Below are 23147 nucleotides of genomic sequence, written 5' to 3' on the forward strand. Positions count from 1 at the left end.
GAGTGTTTTTCATGTGTCATTTATTTTTAATCACAACCGTTTTCACTTTCATTGCAAAGATCAAGTGTTGCAGATGAAGCAGATTCAGTGCACGAAACAAAAACAAAGCCATTTAATAAATTATAACTCATATTTACCACACAGTCAATTCCCCCTCCACGGGTCTGCTGATTGGGAGGGGGAGGGGTCACAGGTCATGTGGTAACAGAGAAAATGCATTTCTTTAAAAAGCAAATTAACACTTTTCACCCAAAGCAAAGACGAGGGCAAGGATGTAAAAATATCTGATTTGGACAAATATTTTTGCAAGTCAGCAAAAGGTCCCATCTACTGATTAGAAAAGGGGTAAATGGGGAGGGGCTCATTTTATTGATTAGATAAGGAAGAAAAACAAAACATGGCTCCATGTGACATTTTGAAACAAGCTCTCCGAGTAGCTGGTGCCACCAGCGTGACCGTTTCTCTAAATCAGTTTGGAGATTTAAAAAAGGCAAATCAGACAAAGACGACACGTCACAGGAAACAAACAAATGGCACGAAAAGCAAACAAAAACGCCAAAGTGAAAACTATCACTACACAACTACATTAATGATGTGACGGGGTTTGTGTTAAAGGCATGGAGATACGATCTAAAGACTACTTCACATTTCATTTAGACAGATCGACGTCATGTCCGTAAACAGTACTCGTGTTTGAAGGTTTCACTCAAAGGAAACGCTCCAGTCGCTCTCGACACAACGCTCAGTCTACACACTAGAAGATTTCAGACACGGAGAAACCGTCAGCGGCTGATCGTGCGAGCGTTATATTTAGAGAGACTCCCTGGTGATCAGCCCTCCTGACAAAAGGAAATTCTGGGATAAACTGTGCGGTCAGCTTCTCCCTCTAGCTGCCTGAGACAACACGTGACGTCACGACGTTTGGCTCGTGAAGTACGCCGAGAAGAGGGACGGGGAGCGATCGGTGCAGCCACGTGACATCTCAACCAATCTCATCATGACCTGTGACATTAACCCCTGTCATTAGAGGTTAAAAACAACATGAGTGACCACGCTGAATGAATGACAGAGACATCTGTGGAGACTGAAATGATTCCTGATTATTCTGGTCCATGAGACCAAACGGGTCAAAGTTGGCAGCAAGACAGGATCTGACATCATTGTTTGTGCATTAGGGACGAAGGAAATGGAAGTGATTCTGCTGGTTTGGAAACCATCGTGACAACAGCAGCTCGGTCCAGCCTCAGTGTCTTATTGGCTAGAGTTTATTGAATTTGAGGAAAAAGGGTACAGTAGGGTCCGGGGCAATAAACGCTGCTGCACGCCTTAGTGGGCCTTGGCCTTGGGTTGAGTGATTCTACGGACAACACTGTACAGGACTCCAAAGTTCTGCAAAGAGACAAAAGAAACAGGGTTAGTCTCATGAGCCCAACACACTCTGCAGACCTCTACAGCTCCGCAGTGGACTCGTCTTCAGGTACTGCCTGACTAACTACACCTGGTGAGGTGTGGGTTAGGGTATGTCTGAAGTTGGCCTTGGGGCTAATCTAGCTGCTCTTGTAGTCGGTACCAGACTAATTGTTTTCCATTTTAATTGATGCTTAAAGCCGCTAAATTGTTGCATTGTAAAGGTTATGCAGCAGTCTGCCACCAGATGGCGCTGCATTGTTGAGAAGTGCAATAAATCTGTTAATCTAGGCCTGATCTCTCTGTTAATACTGTTAGTGTTTGCTTTTAAAAAGGCGAAAGAATAAGATGGTGTGTCCTATACAAAAAGAGGCCTTGACAGAAAATTAACAGAGATCCTCAGAGTGTGGAGGAGACACCAGGTTACATGAGAAGAGCTGGACGGGGCCACAGGAGGACGCCGTTTTCTTCACCAATGTAAGCCGTTCACACAGAGTAAATGTGAGAGATGTGAAAGTCTCTGCTGTGGTGAACTTTATTCCACCTGCAACATAATCCAGTATAACTGGGGGAGCATATTTGTAACCCGCTGGGTACCAGGATGAAAGACCAGCTGTCGGGCCTCACGTGGGTACAGCGCCCAGAGCGTCTCTGCAGGTCCTGGATGACAAAGACACTGACGGGCCCACGCAGTCGTTTTAGGACATTATGCAACACTGTGTTCAAATCCACCAAACAGCACCACAGCAGTGATCCAAATCTGAACGCATTCGCCGTCTCATCTCCAGACTGTCAGGAGTGCAAACAGCAACATCCTGACATCCAACTGTGAATCAAATCAAGCCCTTATGGTTAATTTAATTTTCATCTCCGCTGATGTTCGTTACATCATTTTGTGCTCAGTGAATTACCCGATTTGAGTATTTGGTTCCCTGGATCTGATGTGAGAGTTAAGTGTTCCCTAATGAGTCGAAAAGATGCCATCATGAATAAAGTGACATGACACTTACCTGGATAGCCAAATACACCATCCCCAGGTAGGCTGCGATGCAGACAGCCAGCAGCAGGTCAAAGATAGCGGGCTTCACTCTGAGTGAGGAAAAAGAAAAGTTTAACATGGGGAAGAGAGCGTTACTACATCATGTTTTAATTTATGAATTTGATCTCATATGCAACAAAGTTTCAAAATAATTATGACATCACAGCTGTGAGCTGCAGAGGTACGAGGAGCCTTAAAGCCCCTCTGTGCAGAGAAAACGAGCTCCCTGAAGCCGTACCTGTAAGCATTCATCGTCTGCTTCAGCTGGTCATAAAACACAAACTCTGGATCCCTGAAGAGGAGAGAATGAAAAGCTGACATGCTGACGAGATCAAAACCTACGAAATATATCAAATAAACCTCCCTCCCATCGCTGCGGGTGTGGATTTTTTCCTTTTTTTTTACCTCTTGTCAGCTTTGACGTAGTGTCTTTTGACATCCTTGAGGTAGCGTCCCAGGTGATACTCCAGGGTGGACACCACGGTGCTGTCTTTGTCCACCAGCTGAGCAGCTCTGGGCTGCGCCGTGAGCCAGTCCACCACGGCTGACAGCTGCTCGTCCTGCACCTGCTGGTAGGAGACCGACCAGATTACAAAAGACACGTGAGCTCAACACCTGTGATCGCTGAGAGACTGAAGATGTAATGAATTCAGAACTAAAAATGAATGCTCAAGTTATCTGCTGCACTGTGTATGTTTTAGGAAAATAAAATCAGGTTCCAGGGAGGCGTGCGACTCGGATGATGGTGTAACAGGACAGACAGGTGACGTACCATCTGCTCAGTGAAAATCTGCAGGTCTCCAGGTGCTCCCTTTAAGTTTAAAGAAACAGGTCACATTAGCATCACAGTGTCTACAATCTTCATCTGTTTAAACCTTTTTAAAAATTGCTGTTTAGACCTTTTCTGTAAGGTTGTAGACGACCCTCGCCAGAGCCTCTGCTACCAGCTTGGTGTTCCTGCTGAGCTTCTTCACATCTACGTGAGGCCTGTAAGACACAAATACGAGTTTGCAGACAGTTAGACGACAGGAAGTCGTCCGAGGCGAAGAGCAGAAACCAAGGAGAGAAATGAGACTGATCGCAGAGCGTCTGTTTTCACACACAGACAGGCTGAGACGTAGGAAGTCTGAGAAGACGCTCGCTCACAGAGAAAAGACAAATCGACGGCTACAGGAGAGGAAACGACTCTCCTGACTCCTTACAACCTCGTTTGGATTAAACATCATAAACATTATTGACAGAATGGAAAAGTCCTGCCTGTCTGCAGAGTAAAAAAGACCATCTCGATGATGCCTTTGCTAAGATTTTCCTGAATCTTGGTGGAAAATATCATCAAATAAAGCAAATGGAGTAAAAACAAAAAAGAAATACAGGTTATGTAGACGGTGCATCAATGTTAACGGCAGTTTAAAGAACATGACCATCTCATCATAACGACCATTTCAGTCACAACCTTCCTGAGCAAAAACATCAACAAAACAAGAATCTGACCACAGCTCAAGACCGGCAGCTGGAATCGAAACACTATTTTTTGGTGATTCAAGAAACTGCAGTAATGAACCCACCCAGCAGGGGGCTCTCCCGCTCCGTGGCGAGAGGAGGGGGACACTGACCGCACGTCCATGATGCTGGAGCGCTGAGCCAGCCGGTGCGAGGGCAGGTGGGACAGAGTGAAGGCGGGCAGGCGGCGGATCCCAAAACGTTCGTGCTCCCACGCCAGCATGTCGTCAGCCAGGTTGATTTTCTTGTGGACCATGGAGAACTTGACCTCTGGATACTGACTCGCAACCACCTGGGAGGAAGACACAGAAGAATGTAACCTCTGCTTTGGGTATAAGAAGAAAGGTGATCCGTCTAAGCTGCTCCAAGACTCATCGAGTCTGTGACTTCTTACCGCCTCCAGCTCTTTCAGCAGGGAATACTGAGGGGTTCCCTCTTTGGGAGGTTTGGACACATGGAGGTGCAGAGAGTCTCCGTTCCCCAAAGTATCCAGACACAACACAAAGGCTACGTTATCCTGCAGCAGACTGGAGTCTGACGAGGAAGAAGAGACAACAGATGTAACCAGCTTTTAAACACATTACTACTAAAAATACTACAAACTACATTCAATAATTATAAAATATGTTTTTATTAACTTGATGTTGAAATGTGGATTATGGATGCATGAATGCTGCAGGGTTTGTGTGAGACTGCTGAACGATACCTGTGTGGTCTAAATTGTCCTCCAGCCAGCGTTTGGTGCCCTGGTAGTTAAACTTTCCTCCGCCGGACAGAAAGAACAGCAGGTTGTACCTGAACACAGCACGATTCACACATGAGAGGTTTTTGCAATATTGGTATATACACTCACTGCAAACATCTGAACAGCCAATCACATGGCAACAAATCAATCCAATCAGAGATGGGAGCCCAGAGGAGAATGTATAAAATGCTTCAAGCTGATGTGACATGAAAGAATGGATCTGCCCTGCTTTGTGTGATTAGTGGTGATGTGATGGTGTGGGCGGTGTCTTCTAAGCACACTTTTAAGCTTTGAGACATGGCGTCTTATCCTGCTGGAAGCAGCCATCACTGTGGTTGTAAACACATGGTCAGCAACACTCAGACAGCATGTGGTGTTTAAATGATGCAGCCTGTAATTATGGCGCCTACGGAAAATAAAAAACAAGGTTTTTCTAAAATGACGCAAATGTCCAACGAGTTTGATCTAAAATGCAACGACCACAACTTGAAATTGAGGCTAAAGTGGAAGAAGCACAAATAACAACAAACAAACTAAATCAATCTCTCCTCCGCTGCATGTCTGAACGTCCCCCCTGAGCCTGTGCCGAAGGTTTCTTCCTGTTTCGTTTCCATTGTTGCCGAGTGATTGTTCAAAGTGGGTAATTTGATTGTTATGAAGCGCCGTGAGGCAGCTGTTGTTGTGATTCGGGGCTATAGAAATAACATTCGATCAAATCTAAATCTCCTGAGTGCTTGTGGTCGTTCAACAAATAGTCAAAATAACAGAGAAATTCACAGATTTTCAATAAAACAAGACAACACAGATTACCAATCATGTGTCACCCTCGTTTCCATAATATCCATAAATAGGAACAAAATTAGACTGACAGCATACGTGGCTTGGACTGACTACAGTGATGTCAGGAGGGTCCTTAAATTCAAATCTATAAAATGTACTGTGTTTGTGTAAATTACTTTGAGGAGGCATTACCCAATCAGCTGAAGTGATGCTCAGCACATCTCTTTTACTGTAAATAAGCATCTGATGGAGTTTAGTTGGAGCTAAGCGCAGCCCTGCAGTCACATCGTTTTGATTTGGTTGTTGTGTAATAACACAGCTTCCCATATTTGATCGCACTTGGCTCCAGCAGGGAAAAAATGATGATGAAGCCAATCTCTAGGCTTCATTTCAGCTCCAATTAAAAACCATTGACGGATGCCATCACTTACTACATCCATCTTATATAAGGCCTACAGCAGTGCCAACGATGCACTTATGGTAAAGTCCACTTTCGCAGTCTTTAACAAGTGATTTCTTTCACTTCCTCTGCTGTTAAGTACTTTCAGACACACCATATCAGGATATTAGTGACCACTCTGAGTGTTTAACACGGTCAGATGTGCTCGTTATCTCAGCCGAGTGCAAAGATAATTCAATACAGTCCTCAAGAAGCAGCCTGACCATAACAAATGAGACCGACGTAACAAACAGACTCTGGCTTATGTTCACATGAACTACTGAGGTCAGCGATCAATGCTACGTCTGTTTCCTCATATACACTTTGCTGCAGATGTATTCACTGACCCATCTAAGTCACTGAACTCAGGCGTTCACATCCCTTTCATGGCCACAGGTGTATAAAGTCATGCAGACCGCTCCTACAAACGTGTGAAAGGAGGAGTTGCTCTCAGGATCTCAGTGAACTCCAGCGTTGCACCGTGACAGCTGAAGTGAAGCAGAAGTGATTTGGAACGACAATCATAGAGCGCAGACGTCCACACTGATACGTTTTTGAAAACCCATCTTCTTCTCTCCGTTTTGGCCTTCCAGCCACACTGAGACGGCGTTTTTTGAAAACGCTCTTCAAAGTGGATAAATTGGAAAGCGCCGGTTTCGCGTCGCGGTGTGGACAGCGTAAACGGCGGCTTTCAAAAGCCATCACGCATTTTAGTCATTTGATGCAGTCATGTGACCAATTCAACTACGACGGCGGAGAGCATTGTACAGCAGTGGTTTTGGTTTCCTCTCAATTTCGACAGTTATTAAAGATTAATATCAGTGATACAAGCTCCAGATAAAACTCGGCACTTTTCCTCGACATTTTGCCACAAAGTAAATAAACGGCAGACAGAAATGACGCAGCTCAATCACCTTACTTTTCATCACCAAGCACAATGCAAAGTGTTGGCGTGAAGCAAACCACCGCTGGACTCTGGAGCAGCGGACACTTGTTCTCTGGAGTGACCAATCGTGCAATTCGATGGACGAGTCTGGATTTTACGGTTGCCAGGAGAACGGTGACTGCATTGTGCCAAGTTTGGTGGAGGGGGATTATGGTGTGGGGTCGTTGTTTTTAGCTTCTCACATCTTACATAAAGGGCGAGAAGTTCCTGTGAAAGGAATTCTTAATGCTTCAGCATATTTTGGACAATTTCATGCTCCCAACTTTGTGGAAACAGTTCGGGGACGACCCCTTCCTGTTCCAACATGACTGCACACCAGCGTGGCGAGCGTGGTGTGGAAGAACTCGACTGGCCTGCACAGAGTCCTGACCTCAACCCGACAGAACACCTTTGGGATGAATTAGAGCGGAGCCAACATCAGTGTCTGACCTCACAAAAATGCTTCTGAAAGAATGGTTTGGGGGATTTTTGACAAAACTCTTAAACCCCGTGGAAAGCTTTCCCAGAAGAGCGGAAGCTGTTATAGCTGACATCATATTAAACCCTATGGATTACGAATGTCACTCGAGTTCATGCGTTTGTGAACACAGGGGCAGAACAGACCTTCAGCGCGACGTCTAGCTTAAAGACATCGCACCACGGTGCTACCTGAGACACAAATGATCAGAAAGAATCGTAACGTGATCGTTGTTACTCACGCAGCGTGCGTCCTCTTGTAGGTGTAGAGTTTGGAGAAGAGTCGGGCCAGTTCCAGTAACATGGACACTCCACTGCCGTTTGAGTCTGCTCCGTATGACAGCCACTACACAACAGAGCACAGGCTGATTACTTTGCTGCCCTATTTTCTCTTTTTTGACCAGCTCTCCACAAATATAACCTCTCCTACTTCAGCAAACTCTGGAGATATTTACTGACAAACCCCCTGACTGTGTCCAAGTTGTCAGTGATGACCGAGTTAGGAAAAAAGAAGCATACCGGAGCAACACCAAAGGAGTCGTAATGAGCCACCACCACGATGGTGGGGAGGTCCTCTCCTCCAACTCCAGCCAGACGGCCCTGGTGAGCAAACAGATTCAGCCGTTATATCACGCTGAGAATAAAAGAGGAAAGAACAGAAAACAATCTCACTGTGTTCGGTTAATTCCACTCTTCTGCTAATCTGCTGATCCTCTGCAGTCAGACTGAAGAGCTTTTTTAACACAAAGCTCAAAATGACAGTTTTTAGTCAATATAATGTACTTAAAGGCTGCATCAGCTCTAATCTTCACCTTTCACCAGCAGGGCCGCGCCTACATTTATTAAAAGAGAACAGAGGATGGAGTGACATGTGCTCCTGAAATTCAGATAACTTATCTCCAATTAGAGTAAAGCGAGTTTAGAGATAAGCATCCCCTACAGAGGTTTCATTAAATATGAGTACACACTAACTGCAGTCATTCTGTTCAAGATCATAAACATCAACTAATATTTTTCTTTCTTTTAACAAAGGGATGAGTTTGTGGTGCTGAGATAGTCCATGAAACTCTCAGGCAAACACAGCTTCTGTCCATTTGGACATTTTAACCCGAAACATCAACGCGCTCGTCTGATACAGTTCAAAGGTTACTCTAATGTAAAGTCTTGCTCCCATCAGTTTCCCGACTTTACAGACTAAGAGTCAAGGACAAACTAATCTTGTTGTTTCACTACAATCTGACGAACACTCTCGGAGGAGGAGAGATTCTTGTGAACTGTGCAGGACAGATGACAAAGCCTTCAGATGAAATCATTTTGAAATTTTAAATAACATGAATTGTTATTCATTCATTTATGTTTTTTGTTCTGTATTCTTTTATTTATATTTACATGTTTAAAAGAAAACAATTCAATTTTATTTATATGTATTTATTTTAGTATTTTATAAATATTTTATTAATTTAGAGAGTGTTGATTCTCAACAACAGTCCAACAATCACATGACCTCTTATGCGCTAACACCTGGCAACAGTGGGAAGGAAAAACAGGAAGGAACCTCTGGCAGAACCAGAAAAAAATGTAATGACTAAAACACATGCAGCCTTTAATCAAACTGTTTTTATTAGAATATTTATTTATGCTAACAGTCAAAATCAATGACTTTGTTCATTGCGTTCAGTCTATTTTGGCAAATTCATGTGCTGAGAGCAAAATATATGATCATGTGTTTTAGCAGTTTTTAGCAGTGTTACAGTTATTCTTCATCATCATCATCATCACCTATTTACACACGAGTAGGGCTGTTCGATATAACCATATATATCGGATGACGATATAAAAACGTCTATCGTTTCATTTTACGCTATCGTTTGTTTCATGGTGTCGCAAAATAAACTGTTTACAGCAATATTTTTCATGGTTCTGATGGTCACTGTAGTGACTGTATTAATTTATTAAAGTTCTCTCTTTCTCTTATATTTAATATCACCACACTACGGACGGACAAGCGTCTGTTTTTATGCGTTGTCGTTAGCAACAACGACGGTAACACCAACGCGTGTCCGCTTGTTTATGTTCCACATAAACCTTTCACAATAAAGCTCAAGATCCTGTTGAGACTTTTCAAAATAAACTGAATCACGTGAAAGAGCAGATTATTTACGGATGAGGAGTAAAAAAAGCCGCCAGGTGCTAAAAAATAAACCGTAGACTCAAACGTTAGAACAGGCTTTTCCCCGCAGCACGCCGTGTAATAAATACTCAAAGAAAACGGCGCCGTTACAACTTATGTCTAAAAATGTATCGTTTCATGCATCGGTTAAAACACTCGACTCCAGCTACATGACGCGCAGCTGGAAACACTTCACGCAAGTCGAGCTGCCCGAGATTCACAGACTTTACAGAAAATGTTACATTTTTGTGATTTATATCGTTATCGGACGATAGAATTCTTATATCGGGATATGAGATTTTGGCCATATCGCACAGCCCTACACACGAATACCTAAAGTCAAACAGCGCCAAGCAGTTTAAAACTGCAGTTTATTGTAAGAACTCTTTGAATTATTTCCCATCCAGAAACACTGAGTCAAGTCAGAGTAATCCCTGCTGAGTAAATCCACAGCTTTTGACCTGCTTGACTGTTTCTCGTTCAGGAGTTTAAGCCCACCCACATATTCAGAAGTCGCACACAAAACACTAAACCAACAGTCAGAGCTTCAGGCAGCAGCAGGTTCCACCTCAAAGCAGAGAGAAAATCCTCTCAATAGGTTTTTGTTATGTATTAGTGTTTTTTATGAAAACAAAAATACTAAATAACACAACTCGCCTTGGCAACATTTAAGAGACCAATGAGGAGAATCGAGCACCATGTTCCCAATGAGTAAATTAAACCGTGTTTCATTTCACTCAGTTGATTTTCCTCGTGTTCACCGTAGGAGGAAAACGCCTTCAAAAGCTCTCAGAGAAACGATCCAAACAAAACTTTAAACTGTGACCCTTCATTATGCAAAACATAGTCGTAACAACCGTACTGCTTTGGCTGTGGACAAAAAAAATATCTTCCAAAAAGGCTGTAATATTCTAACATACATGAAGCTACTTTTCCTTTTTCACAAAGGACTGCCAAAGGGATCCGTCTCTTCTCCCAGGAGCGACATTTGTCAAACAAGCGTGTAAACGCGACACTGTGGAGCCACCTAATACTTTACATCTACCTGACATGAACATGCAGGTATCCTACACAGAGTTTACAATAGTGACTAAGATACAACAGCAACGACAACAATGACAACTGACAATGTGGTGGAAGTGTTACTGGAAGTCAGTAACACACACGTAGCAGACATGGAAACTGTAATCTTACACTGGAGGTCCCTGCAATCTAAATATTAGAGGTAGGGGGAAAAAACACAATACAGCATAGTATTGCAATATTGTATTTACACAGGGGACATTAAATATAAATATTTTACTAAATGAATTAAAACACAAGAACAAGAGGACCCACCTCATGCACCCCAAAGGAACGTTGCTGGGTGCAAATGTAATAGTTAAATATGAATCTGGAAACTTTCTGCATTTCTGTCTTTGTGATGATCAGAAAACAAATCGAATGACCGTATTCGATCGCAACCTGATTTCAGCGTTTGTGTGCTTGATGATCTCATTTTGCATAAATCATTTTTGAGTTATTTGTTTTATCCAGTAAGATAAAAGGTATTGATAAAGTTTACCTTTAAGCACATCGTTTGCAGTTGAAAAAAGCTGATAACTCACATATATGTTATTGCAATATTCAGCATGACAAAATATAAAAAATAATAGTGTATTATGGGATGTTCCCACCTCTAGTAATGGTGTCACATCTGCTACGTGAGCTTTTTAGACTTCTACATCAACGTGACTTTTTTAAACCCCAACCTCCCCAAATATATATTTTTATATAAACTAACTGTGAGCAACAAACTAAAAAAATAAAGCAAATTAAAACTGATATCTAATTTCTCCTTTTTTTTATTTGTCATAAGGCGCAGTAAACACTCTGGCAATTATCTCAGGGATCAGTTTTTACAGAGGTAAGTATGGTTAACATATGGCTGTAAAGCAGGAGAATTATCCACCGCCAAAGTCTGGCAAGGAACAACACAAGGATGAAATCAGAAAAGATAAATGAACATCCAATCAGTTTGTAATGTGGCTCACCTCTAAACTGGTGATGGCCCAGTCACTGACGGCTTTGCTCTGGGCTCCACTGGTCACCATCTGAAAGCCGTTGGCTGTGGCCGTATGCAGCAGGACTAGAGAAAGCACAAAAAACATTATAAAAATCTAAAACGTGACGTTTAAAATCATACACATTGCAGATCATCAGCAGGTTCTCTACCTTCGGCTGCTGATAAGGAGCCCTGTGAGGATGAGGAGGTCAGGGTCTGTGTGTAGATAGACAGCAGCTCGTCATCCTCCATGGCGAAGTAGACGGGGACGATGGTCTCAGTAGCCAACATCTCAGGCTCCAACTCCATGAACTGCTACAGGGAGACACGGTCGAGGACAGCAGTTAATAAAAGGGAAGGAAATCTGACTCAACCGCTTCATCTCTGCCAGCGCCGAGAAGAACAAATGATGGGCGGAAGCAGCAAACTGCTTGACACATTTACAGAGCTGTGTAACAAAAATCTGTGCAGATAACAATTCACCAGACATGTTAATTAGTTTAACATAACACATCAAATGCCTACTACTACTATACGTCCCTCCTTTTCCAGAAGATTCCCACGCGTGAAGTGGGAGGTTTAATTAGTCACAACATGTAGAGCATGAACACAGGAACACAGCACACGCTCAGGCTTATATGGTGCAAAGAAACCCGTCAAAAACAGCTCAAAGAGGTGGTGCTGTCAAAAAAACAACTGCCTCCTGTTCCTATCACAACTGAGGTGCCCTTGAGCATGGCACTTATTGCTGTAAAATTATGCTTTAGTTTTATCTCTGTGCAGGCTATTAGCAGCAGAAAGGGAAAAAATATACTATGCATAAAAAAATGTCAACACTGGGTGTGTCTGCATTTGTGCCTTCCTGCGATGTAAACGTGTAAAACACATGTTCTGAAACATGTTCTGACCTGATGCCTTACTTGGTCATATCTTCTGCAAATTATAAATATAAACTAAAGCTGTGAGCACAAAGTAGCTTACCTGCTGTTGTAATGCAATAAATTATAGCGCACACTAACGAAATCAGTGATGACTCACTCAATGGTAGCAGAGCTTTTATTAGGACAGGGTAGGCTTATATATTTCTCTTTGCTTTAGTGAATTTTCATTTAAAAAATGGCCGACAATTATGTAAAAACAAACACCAGAGTTACTAAAATAAGCCAATAATATACAAATCAGACGGGCTTGTCATAAATGTGACTGCGACCTGCCCTGATTGAAACAAAAGCACTCTGGCCAGCAAAACCAGCTTCACAGCTTCACTAAATTAAAAAGAATGATGGGCCAAAAGGTGCTACGGTGCAAACGCAATCCCAAAACTTCAGCCTTTGAAGTCTGATCGTGTGGCCTTGACTGGATTCAAACCTAACACAGTACCTTTAATATGAAAGCACAATCAACCTGGAAACAGTCAAAGGAACGTGCGCTGAACCTCACCAAGACCCTGATTTACTCATTTTTCAGTTCTACTTGAGCAGGGTACCCGAGCTTTTATTATAGAAAGAGTTTTTGTTTTTTACTTTGTTTTATTTTTAGATACATTATTGATTTAGTGACCGTTATGCAGAGTGTATATTTTGCATAACCTGTGGAGCAGTTGGGTCAACTTGTTTAAAATGTGCTATAGAAATAAACTCTGACTTCACTGTATACTAAACCCACCGTGGAAACCAACACAGCACTGAACTGAAAATGAAGAGGCATGCGATAGTGGATTGTGGTGTTACAGACTGGCACGCTACCTGCACTATGTCTTGCGGCATAGCAGACATGTTCCTTGGCAGGATGATGACCACAGCCCCCGCTGACTGGCGCAGGGCTTTCTGGTACTTGTCATAGGAGAAGTCCGCCAGCCGCATGATTACACAGCGACGACTTAGCACCTCTGCCTCCACAGTACGGGCCTCCGTGTTCAGGATGGCATTCCTGGTACCTGAGAACACAAGACACAAGGTTTGGAGCAGCACTGAGTGAGACCTGAAACTAATCTTTCAACACAGGGATGCTGAGGGTGAAAAAAGCTGCTTGGCACAGACCTTGGAGTGGTGAACTATTTGTCAAGGCTGACAGCTGCTATTTACTTATTTCTGCCACAGATACTAGACAGAGGAATCCCTTTAAGACACCCTTCATCTCCTCAGTCACTCTTCAGTGTACATGTTATACAGCCCTACAGGTCATTCACTCATCCAGCTAGTTATCAATTTGAGGAGGAACAGCCTGCCAGGGTTTTGCGCCTCTCACATTTAAGTTAAAATCATTAAACGTACTAAATGAGGATACGTCTTCAGCTCTGAGCTCTGGTTGCATTATTTAAAGGAGCCTGGCTCCTGCTTGGGCCATGAGGAAATGAGCTAGCTTATGCTAAGCTACGTTAGCAGCCCCGTTGTCATTGAAACTCCGCTTCAGGAAATTGGGCGCTTACTGTGTATGACAGCAAGGCTAACTGGTGTCGGACACTGAGCCCAGTCTCACCAACTTCACGCAGGGACGTCTGCTTTTTTGTGACAAGCAGGCTAAAGAAGCAGCCACCTTACCGTACGGCTGTCCCTGTAGGTCGTACTGCTGCATGCGGTACACCGTGAACTCGTGCGACGCCTCGGCCGGGAGCGGAGACACCAGGATCAGCACCGCCGGGATGAAGACGATGAAGGTGAGGGGAAACGAAGATTTAAACATGTTATCGAACACCTCGCTGGCTTCCTCAAACATTGTGGCGACTGTATTGAGCACAAAGCTAAAGATAAAACGACCCGTTGAGCTGTCACCGCTCCCACAGACTGACAGCCAGCCAACCGCAACCGAAGCCACTTCTGATCAGGCGGGCAGCTGGACGACCTCTGGACGGGAAACCGACGAGTCTGACGCCGCTGTTTTTTGTTTTTTCATTAAACCGATTTGCTAAAGTGCCCAGTAAACAATAAGAGACATCTTATTTTTATTTACAATAGTCAATCGATAATTTCTTATTTTAAACTGAGTTAAATTATGGGTCTTTCAGGGATCGTGTAGGACAACCATAACGGAAGAACTGTAAATTATTTACTGACACCAGATGGCGCTATGCACCATGGAAACCAGAAGAATCCCTGCGTGATCATACTGAAGCATACAAAAGCACTAACTCGAGAAATAGTGTTGTGTCTACACATAACACAAAACTTAGCAAAGAGCCGACTTTAAATTGTATCTTTAAGCACTTCAAATCATTTGTTTCCATTTCTTTCGTTGAATCTACAAAAAAATGCCAAAGATAGTTTGACTGACATAAAATTGTATTTTTGTATCAACAAAGTCATTCCCAAAGACCTTTTAGCTGACAACTTGGCATACCTCAGCATTGTGTGCAGTGTTTCCTTAAAAAAAAAACAGCCATGAAAACTGTACAAATGGAGAAGAAAAGAAGGAGTGGGCCTAAAAACTATTTGCAGAAAGTCATGTCTTTGAAATGGAAAAAAGAAATCCAACCAAGACCTGATACAGGACCTGAACGATGCATCTGCTCATTCATTTGATACTCTTCACTGAAGCCCCGTCAGAAATGGTAAATGGACCTGTGAACTGAGCACTCGAAGCATTTTTTACTACAAGCCTCATTCACCCATTCACACACATTCATACAAAGGCTTGTTTCTTTATCTAAGCACCTTGTCTAACATTCGCACACATACTCAGATGGAAGCAACACAGGGTTATAATTTATTTATGTTTGATATATTAAAATGATTTCCCATCCTTTGATATGCAGACTGGAGAATCAAATCACTGACCTTTTAGAGGACCAGTGCTATTTCTTGAGCCACTGATGTCCATGTCCATGGTCACAGAACTTATGGAGTAATGAACCCAAAGTCTGGGATCATCTTGACAGAGAACAGAACTAAAGGCAGCCAACATCCAAAGAAGTGCTTTGAATGTCCTTCAAGAAGCCTTATATACTGTATTTTAGTATACGCAAGCAATACATTTCTGCAGCTTTTTCCCATTTTTCTACCAAAGTATTAAGTAAATATTAAAGTATTAATATGGGGTAGCTCAAGAATTTTGCACTGAACTGTAAGTCAAATTTGACTGGAAATTCATTTTATAGATTTTGTATGACTTTTCGCCTCTGTCAGTGCGCCCCAGGGCAGCTGTGGCTACAATGTAGCTGCCATCACCAGTGTGTGAATGTGTGTGTGGATGGGTGGACGACTGAATGTAGTGTGAAGCGCTTTGAGGTCCATAGGGACTGAGTAAAGCGCTATACAAATACAGGCCATTTACCATTTATGACTAATTTGAGTATTTCAACTATTTTTCCTGAGGTTATCATGCCTACAAACAAGCTCAGATGTGTATAATTATAGTGAGGCCTTTATTGTAGTTTTTGTCCAGTTTTATAGAAAACCAGAAGACTTCCTCTGAGACACCCCCCCCCCCCCCCCCCCCAAAAAAAAAAAAAAAGAAAAAAGAAAAACATGTAAATGAAATAAATATTTTAGCAAGCTTTTTTTTGTTACTTCACAGGAAGGTATAATACATTTATTTAATTCATTAACAACCTGCAGGATCTTACAGACTGCTAATAATTACCCTCCCCCTGATTTCCCTCAGAGTGACGCCTGATTTGGTCGTGTATTGTTTCTCTTTGCAAACAGATTCTATGATTCGATTATGCACAGCAGTAACGAACATTTTATAATATTTATATCAAATAAAGGCATCAGTCAAATTGAATTGTCTATTTTGACTAAAGTTCGATTCAAAAGTCTCTTCATGTTGAGTATTAAATCATTGGTGTTCGTGTTTGGGTGCAGATTTGACAAATCAAAAAGATATTTCTAATGAAGTTTTATATAATTAAAAAAACAAAAACAATAAAAATTAAAGGCCCCAGTCCAATAGGGAAAGGCTATATTCTCCCTCTCTCATCTCCCCTCCATCGCTCTCTCCTTTTCTCCCGGGGCTTCTCTGCTAAGTGGGAGATTAATGCTGATATGATGTCCTGCCATCCCACTTAATGGACCTTGGCGTCATTATTTCCTGTTGTATGAGTAATCCATGCCCAGGCTGGTGAGAGGGCAGGCAGCAAACAAAGCACAAAACCAATTTAGTGTGGATGTTGAAACTCTCATTGTAATGATTTCGCATTATTGAGAAATGATCATCTGGAGACCCGCTAACACGGCCCGCCGCCTGCTTGAAGGAAAACAAACTGCTGTAGACAAAAGTAGAAAAGGAGAATTGTTCGTGGAGGAAAGTGATGTTCTTGTGTGGCTGGAGCGTGAGCGGCATGGCAGCAGCTGCATCACATGAGTCCAATCGCTCAAAATTCATAACATTCTGTTATCGCGCGGTCACCCGACACACTGGCGCACAGAAATGTGTGTGGTCACGTTTTTCTCTTGATGTCGCCTTGGCAAAAACGTAAAAAATAACAATAATAATTTTCCTCTACTGAAGCCTGAGCGATACGACAACAGCCCAACACACCCTGCATGAACTGTTCAGTGTCCTCATTTCCTTCCAGTGCTCCTGGGAATGTCCTGAATCAGTCTGGCCCCTGCTCCCGACCCCGAGCCACAGAGAAACACTTTCTCTGTGAAACCACACAAAAGATGCAGTCAGTGTGTGTGTCGGGGTAAGTACGGTGGATTAACGAAAGATTATCTACCGAGCTGTAAGTAAGCAACTTCTGTGTAGCATGCCTGTGTACGTAGCAGCCCCCCCCCCATCCCATTCTCAGAGGATGCTGTCATTTTCTCACCACATGGTCACACTGAAGTGCTTCAACGACAAGGTCAGCACTGCAGAATGCCAAAGATACACTGTAAGGGGGAGCGCTCTCGGGCCAGAGTTCCCCACACAGACACCACTATTACCGCACAATGGTGGTCTGTCTGACTAAACCCTTGGAGCAGCTCGTCTGGGTATTCAACCCTTAAAACACCACCGGCTGTAATCCCCTTGTTAATGAGCAGAAGCCTGGAAAACAACAAGATCCCATCCGATGGATAAATGTGAGAATAAGTGCAGAGGTCCATGATATGACAGCCCATTCCTCATGGAGCTTTAAGAGTAGCTAAAGTCCATCTTCCTATATTAGTCTTACTCATATGTGCAGTCACACTGTCTACAACCCAACTTTATTCAATATATATATTCAATGTATAATCACATTTACCTTCTTTATACACCAAGAGCAGGCTTAACTGAGGAGGGACTTCTCGTTAGTCTGCATATTGAGCACTTAGTGAAAAAGCTGAAGGTTAGACTGAGTTTTATTATGGAAATAGGGCCTCTTTTAATGTAGCACCCAGGAATACACTTGTACAGGCGTTAATCCTAAATATTCTTGATTATAGTGAAATCATTTACACACATTGTCTAACTGTGCATCACATGTCTTTATTTTTCATGTCAAACTAGTTGTCCAGTCATCACTGTGTACTTTGGCTGGTTTCTTGGCTGTCAGGGAGCATAAAGAGACGCCCTTCTTAGCCCTGCACACGCTCACAGACTGCTGCTGTGATTTGCTTCACATTAGACGGTTCCTCTTTGACTGATCGATTGATCGCTTGATTTTGAACATGTAATAAAAAAAATAGGCAGAAAATTTACATTGTTGAAAAGGAGCAGCACATGAATTATGAACTAAGCAGCTCACGTATGCATACATAAGCATACACAAGTCTATACACACACATACATTCAACATGCAGTTCACAAACTAACCTGATTGGACACCTGTGCGTCTCTTTACCTGGTAACAATAATATCATTGTATTTCTATTCAGCTGTTTAACGTTTGTTTCCAAGCTTCTTTTTTACTTTATTTTATTCTGTTGTTTGTGTTGTTTTGAATTTTACAGTTTTTGACTGTAAGAACAGAAAATTAGTGTGTTCAACAAATCCAACAATATCAGCAGTTCACAGCTGTTTTTCTCACTTTTACAACATTGTCCTGCAACATTTCAAACAGCAGTCATAACGTAGTTATAAAGCGGAAGCACCAGTAAAGAATGTGAATAATTTCTCATTTATTACGTGCGTTGCTTCAGACAGTTTGTCTTGAATGTGTTTCATGTGAAATGAGCAGCAAGTGCAGAGCGCATGGTTGGTGTGTTCATTTTCCTCTGGCATATTTACATTGACGTGTTCGTTAATATGTCCTATTTCTGAATAAATAAATTGACGTTCTACGTTGACACTATGTTTTGCTATAGTTGGATTTTTGTCTTATTCCGATTTAACGCTGACTTATTTTTTTCAGACCATAAAATATTTTATTAATCTCTGAGGTGAACAAATTCAAAGGTTGCTGTAAATTCTAATCAGATCCAAGATATTTGTACTGTTGGCAAATCAGACGCTTAACATAAATCATTTATGTGCATAATAAATACCTTTGGCCCCAACACTGACGCCTGTGGGACGCCACCCACAATCTCTAAATATTCACATTTCTCTTCTCCCATCTTCACAAATTGTTGCCCGATTGTTCAGTAATTTCTGAATGCTTTCACTTATTTTAAATATTTCCAATTTATTTAATAATATTTCATTAATAATTATAACAAATGATCATGGAATAACCTTCAGAACAAGCTGAAGCTACATGCTTCAGTTCACAGCTCTGATAAAGACGTCTCGTAATATTGTATTTTGTATTTTGTTATCTGTTTGTTTGTTTTTTTATCTTTTTGGTGTTTATGTAATAATTGATTGTATCATTTGCAAAGCTTTGTCTTCTTGACCAGGAAAAAAGATTTTAATTGCAGGGACTTCCTAAGCAAATAAAAACGAAAGTAAAAACTTTTTAAATACAACCAACAACTAAATACTTTTAATAGGGCAGAGTAGCTCCTTTAAATAAATATGGTATCACAAAACAAGTAAGTTATGAATTAGAACAATTATATAAAAATTTAAAATAGTTCAGAGAATAAAAAATTAAATTTGTGTCTTAATGAATAAAAGCTTAAACCAAACAAACACACAAACTCGGTTGAAAACAGATAAATAAATCAGTAAAATGAAATCTTACAAACATAAATTAATAAGATTAAACAAATACCAGGATTCACAGAGCACCTGAATCTAAAATAAAACACTTAATAACCACCAGTGCTGGCAGGGCCGTGCCATAGGTTTGCCATAGATTTGCTGAAGCCACATGTTCCTCCTCGCTCGCTCCGTTCAGCTGAGCAGCTGCTGCTGTCGGTCCCTAAGTCGCGGCTGAAATGCAGAGGAGACCGTGCCTTTTCAATTGCGGCTCCGATGCTCTGGAATAACCCTCCCCTCCAAATTAGACAAGCGTCATCAGTGCAGGTCTTTAAGTCCAGATTGAAAACCTATTTTTATTCCCTGGCTTTTAACTCTGTAGGAAACTGACACCTTCTTATTTATTTTATTGTATGTAATGATTTTATGGTATTTTTAATTTGGTAGTTGTTTTGATCTGTGTTGTTCAGCACTTTGGTCTGCCTGGTGTGTTCTTAAAGTGCTATACAAATAAACGATGATGATGATGATGATGATAGGTGCCGCGTTTACTGTGACATCATATATTTGACTATAAAGACTAAATAATAGCTCTCCTACACCTCGTGGTTCTACTACATGTAGAAAACAGGCCATCCTTCTCTTTTCTCCTCCTGCTGATTTACAGTGATTTGTGGCCTGGTGGATGCAATAATACCCTGTTTTCTTTATGTACCAGCCAATTGACTATTGGTCATTTTCATTAGGACCAGTGGAAATAAGACAGGAAAAAGGAGAAAATGGTGTATGACAGCTGAGTTGCAGCCACCCAGACCCTGAGCCTCTTCGGTTGCGCAGGGCAACAGTCAGATAATGGATGACGAGGCCTCTCGGAGCCAGCCGTTCCATTAGGTTTCGTTAATGCAGTCAGAGGAGGTTGGTGTGGCTCATCCGCCTTCATATCCACTTTCAGAGACGCTCACTCTTGCTGGCCGGTTGCTTCAACCAATCTCCCCGTCCCTCTCTCTCTCTTCCCATCGTCTCCGTTTCTGCAGTTAACTTCCTCTTAAGTCTTTCAGCAGATCAGAGTGTTTGCTTTCTCCTTTCTTCTCTCAGAGTTTCTGCCTTTTTTTAGCCTTTGTTTCCTTCTCTGTGCTGTGAGTCTCAGACGATCACGGGCTTTGCTGTTTCAGATTAGCTGATCTTGCAGCATCATTGCACAAGGCGAAGGGGTACATATTGTCTCTGATTTACTACTCTGAGGGATTTGTGGCTGATTCACACTTTTGTAATCCAGATTCTTAGAATATTATTTTTAGATATGTGCGCCTCCCAAATACTATGCAACCGTGTGGGTGCAACATGCGTGTTTGGCAAACTGGGAACTCTGGGCTTGAGCAAGAGGCGCGTGTAATGTGAACTACTATCTGTACAGTGTGAACTTTACATTTTGGGGGGCGGAACAAAGAGAAATTCATGAATGGAGACATGGGTGTGTCTTTTTGCAATCACCCTTGTGTGTAATGATGGAAATGTATAGTGTAGAGTGGGGTTTGTTTCTGCCACATTAGAGGCCACTGTGGAATTATCTCCCACGACAATCTGTCCACTTTGCAGTGGTCACACAAAATCTTGAGGGGAGGATGTATTTTGTAATTTTCGTGGGTCATGTAATTTTTTTCTTTTGTTATTCTTTTTGTATTTAAAGCTTACACAATATGAGTCGTTCATTCCTTTTTGTTTGGATGGATTCATTTGACTTGAATCAGTTTTTCACTAATAAGCTAAAAATAAAGACGTCAGTTGGGGATGTGCGTCTCACTCATCCTCAGGTCAAGTGTCAAGTGGGAAATGTTTTTGCAGCTTTCCATGTAAAGGTAGTCGTAGTTTTGTTTCTTTTAAGAATAGTTTGTGTTGAACCACAGATCAATAGCTGCACCAAGCCGATGTGTTGTCTGCCAACACTGATCTGTGATGTGTGACCGAGAAACCTTAAAGTGGAGATCTCAGAAACCTGGATGATCGAGCGTCAAAGACACTCAGAGTTGCTTCCATGTTGATGTACTTTGTTTTTTGTGGCCCATCTTTACTGACTTGATCACTTTTTGTCAAATCTTGCGTAAAATCAACTTTAAAAGTTGAAGCGACTCAATGATACATCAGTCAAAAATACAGTCATGGTATGTGGACTCAATAAAGGGCTTTAATAAAGGCCACAATATTAAAGTAAATTCCTTAATTTCACTGATTAAATTCAAAATAATTAATTATTAATGAAGTCGTGGTTATTAAAAGGTGTTTCAGTGATCAGTGGTTCATGCAAGAGTAAAAACTGTCGACTCGCTCTGTCCGACATCAGGACGGGAAAGCATCTATCTGGGTGCTCTGTTTTAGTCTCGTTCAACAATTTGCTAGAAATAAATAATACATTTTTACAATAATAATCAACAGAAACAATATCTAGCTCTCAAACGCGCGTTAACTCTGCACAGTAACAGTTCAGAACGTCGCTCTCACACAGCCGACAGCAGGAAATATGTTGCATCAGCCAGGCTGTAACTACTGAGATTACTTTCTTTGGTTTAACTAAAGGTGCTGCGTGTAGCAATCAGGATGCATGAAGAAAACTTAAAAACTGCCAAAATTAGCACAAAGAGAGATTACACAGACTCTCTGCTTGGAAGCTAGCAGGTTAAAAAAATAAATATTCACCTGTTGTTTAGTGTTTGGTCAAACGAGCCTTAAACATGCGAGAGTCGTACGTGGTTTTACTGTAATGCCCTTTATGATCGTATAAATCAGGCCTTCCTTTGAACACCTTCAGCTGGTCCAAAATGCTGCTGCTTGCCTTCTTACTAGAAGTTCCCTCATTTCACAACGTATGGAAGTACCTTTGCATGTTAGGCTGCTCCGCACTGAGCACATTTTTGAAGTACGCCTTAAAACTCATTTTTATTCTCTGACTTTTAACAAAGCGGGAGATCTTAGGTCATTTAGACTGCTGTTGTGTTTGTCGATATGAGTTTGTGTATGTATGGCGTCTCTTATTTTACTGTGTAACTGTTCGTTTAAAGCGCAGCACTTCTTTAAAAATGTGTTTTATAAGTTGGGATTTGGTTTTTTAGAGCTTCGATCTGCTTAGAAAACTGCCTGCTGTTTAAAATTAGCTTCTATTGGTAGCGACAGTGAACCAAATCTGTAAAGCTAAAGTCTTTCCAAGTTGCTTCACGTTTATCACCAGTGTTGGTCAAGTTACTTGAAAAAAGTAATCAGTAACTAATTACTGATTACTTCCCCCAAAAAGTAATCCCGTTACTTTACTGATTACTTATTTTCAAAAGTAATTAATTACTTAGTTACTTAGTTACTTTTTAAAAACAGGATTTACAACCTGAATAGGTGATGAAGTGATAGATCTTTCAGACCAATTCTACTTTTTCTGCATAATCCATCATACAAAATGTAATCAAATGGAAAAGTCTCTTTTTAAAACTTGTTTTATTAGTTTTAATCTTTTAACTTTATGCATCAAGCAAAAATTTAATTATATGCAACATTCTCTGACTGGAAGAAATTAGTTTAATATTTAAACCTGTTTTCTGCACATTCCAGCACATAAAATAAAATATTTTTTTGTGTTTACACTCAGTCTT

The 23147-nt window shown here is 41.5% G+C and overlaps 1 protein-coding gene across 3 annotated transcripts; it reads right to left on the reverse strand.

The window, feature by feature from the left end:
- Positions 1 to 3: 3 nt before the first annotated feature.
- Positions 4 to 14362, reverse strand: ncln (nicalin). Of its 3 annotated transcripts, none has more exons than XM_084922254.1 (15): positions 14067 to 14362; positions 13272 to 13462; positions 11697 to 11841; positions 11516 to 11610; positions 7832 to 7912; positions 7555 to 7658; positions 4653 to 4741; positions 4341 to 4480; positions 4060 to 4238; positions 3346 to 3433; positions 3219 to 3257; positions 2852 to 3015; positions 2685 to 2738; positions 2418 to 2496; positions 4 to 1389 (listed from the first exon to the last, which is right to left on the reverse strand). In XM_084922254.1, the coding sequence occupies exons 1-15, from the start codon at positions 14239 to 14241 to the stop codon at positions 1327 to 1329; spliced, it is 1686 nt and encodes a 561-aa protein (XP_084778380.1). In that variant the 5' UTR covers positions 14242 to 14362; the 3' UTR covers positions 4 to 1326. The 3 variants fall into 3 exon arrangements, with proteins under 3 accessions (XP_084778380.1, XP_084778379.1, XP_084778378.1); XM_084922253.1 differs by having other exon boundaries at positions 2852 to 3012; positions 4012 to 4238; XM_084922252.1 differs by having other exon boundaries at positions 4012 to 4238.
- Between the last annotated feature and the right edge of the window lie 8785 nt (positions 14363 to 23147).

This window comes from Perissodus microlepis, chromosome 23 (assembly GCF_051167445.1).
Source record: "Perissodus microlepis isolate ML-2025 ecotype Zambia chromosome 23, ASM5116744v1, whole genome shotgun sequence".
NCBI classification, from domain to species: Eukaryota; Metazoa; Chordata; class Actinopteri; order Cichliformes; family Cichlidae; genus Perissodus; species Perissodus microlepis.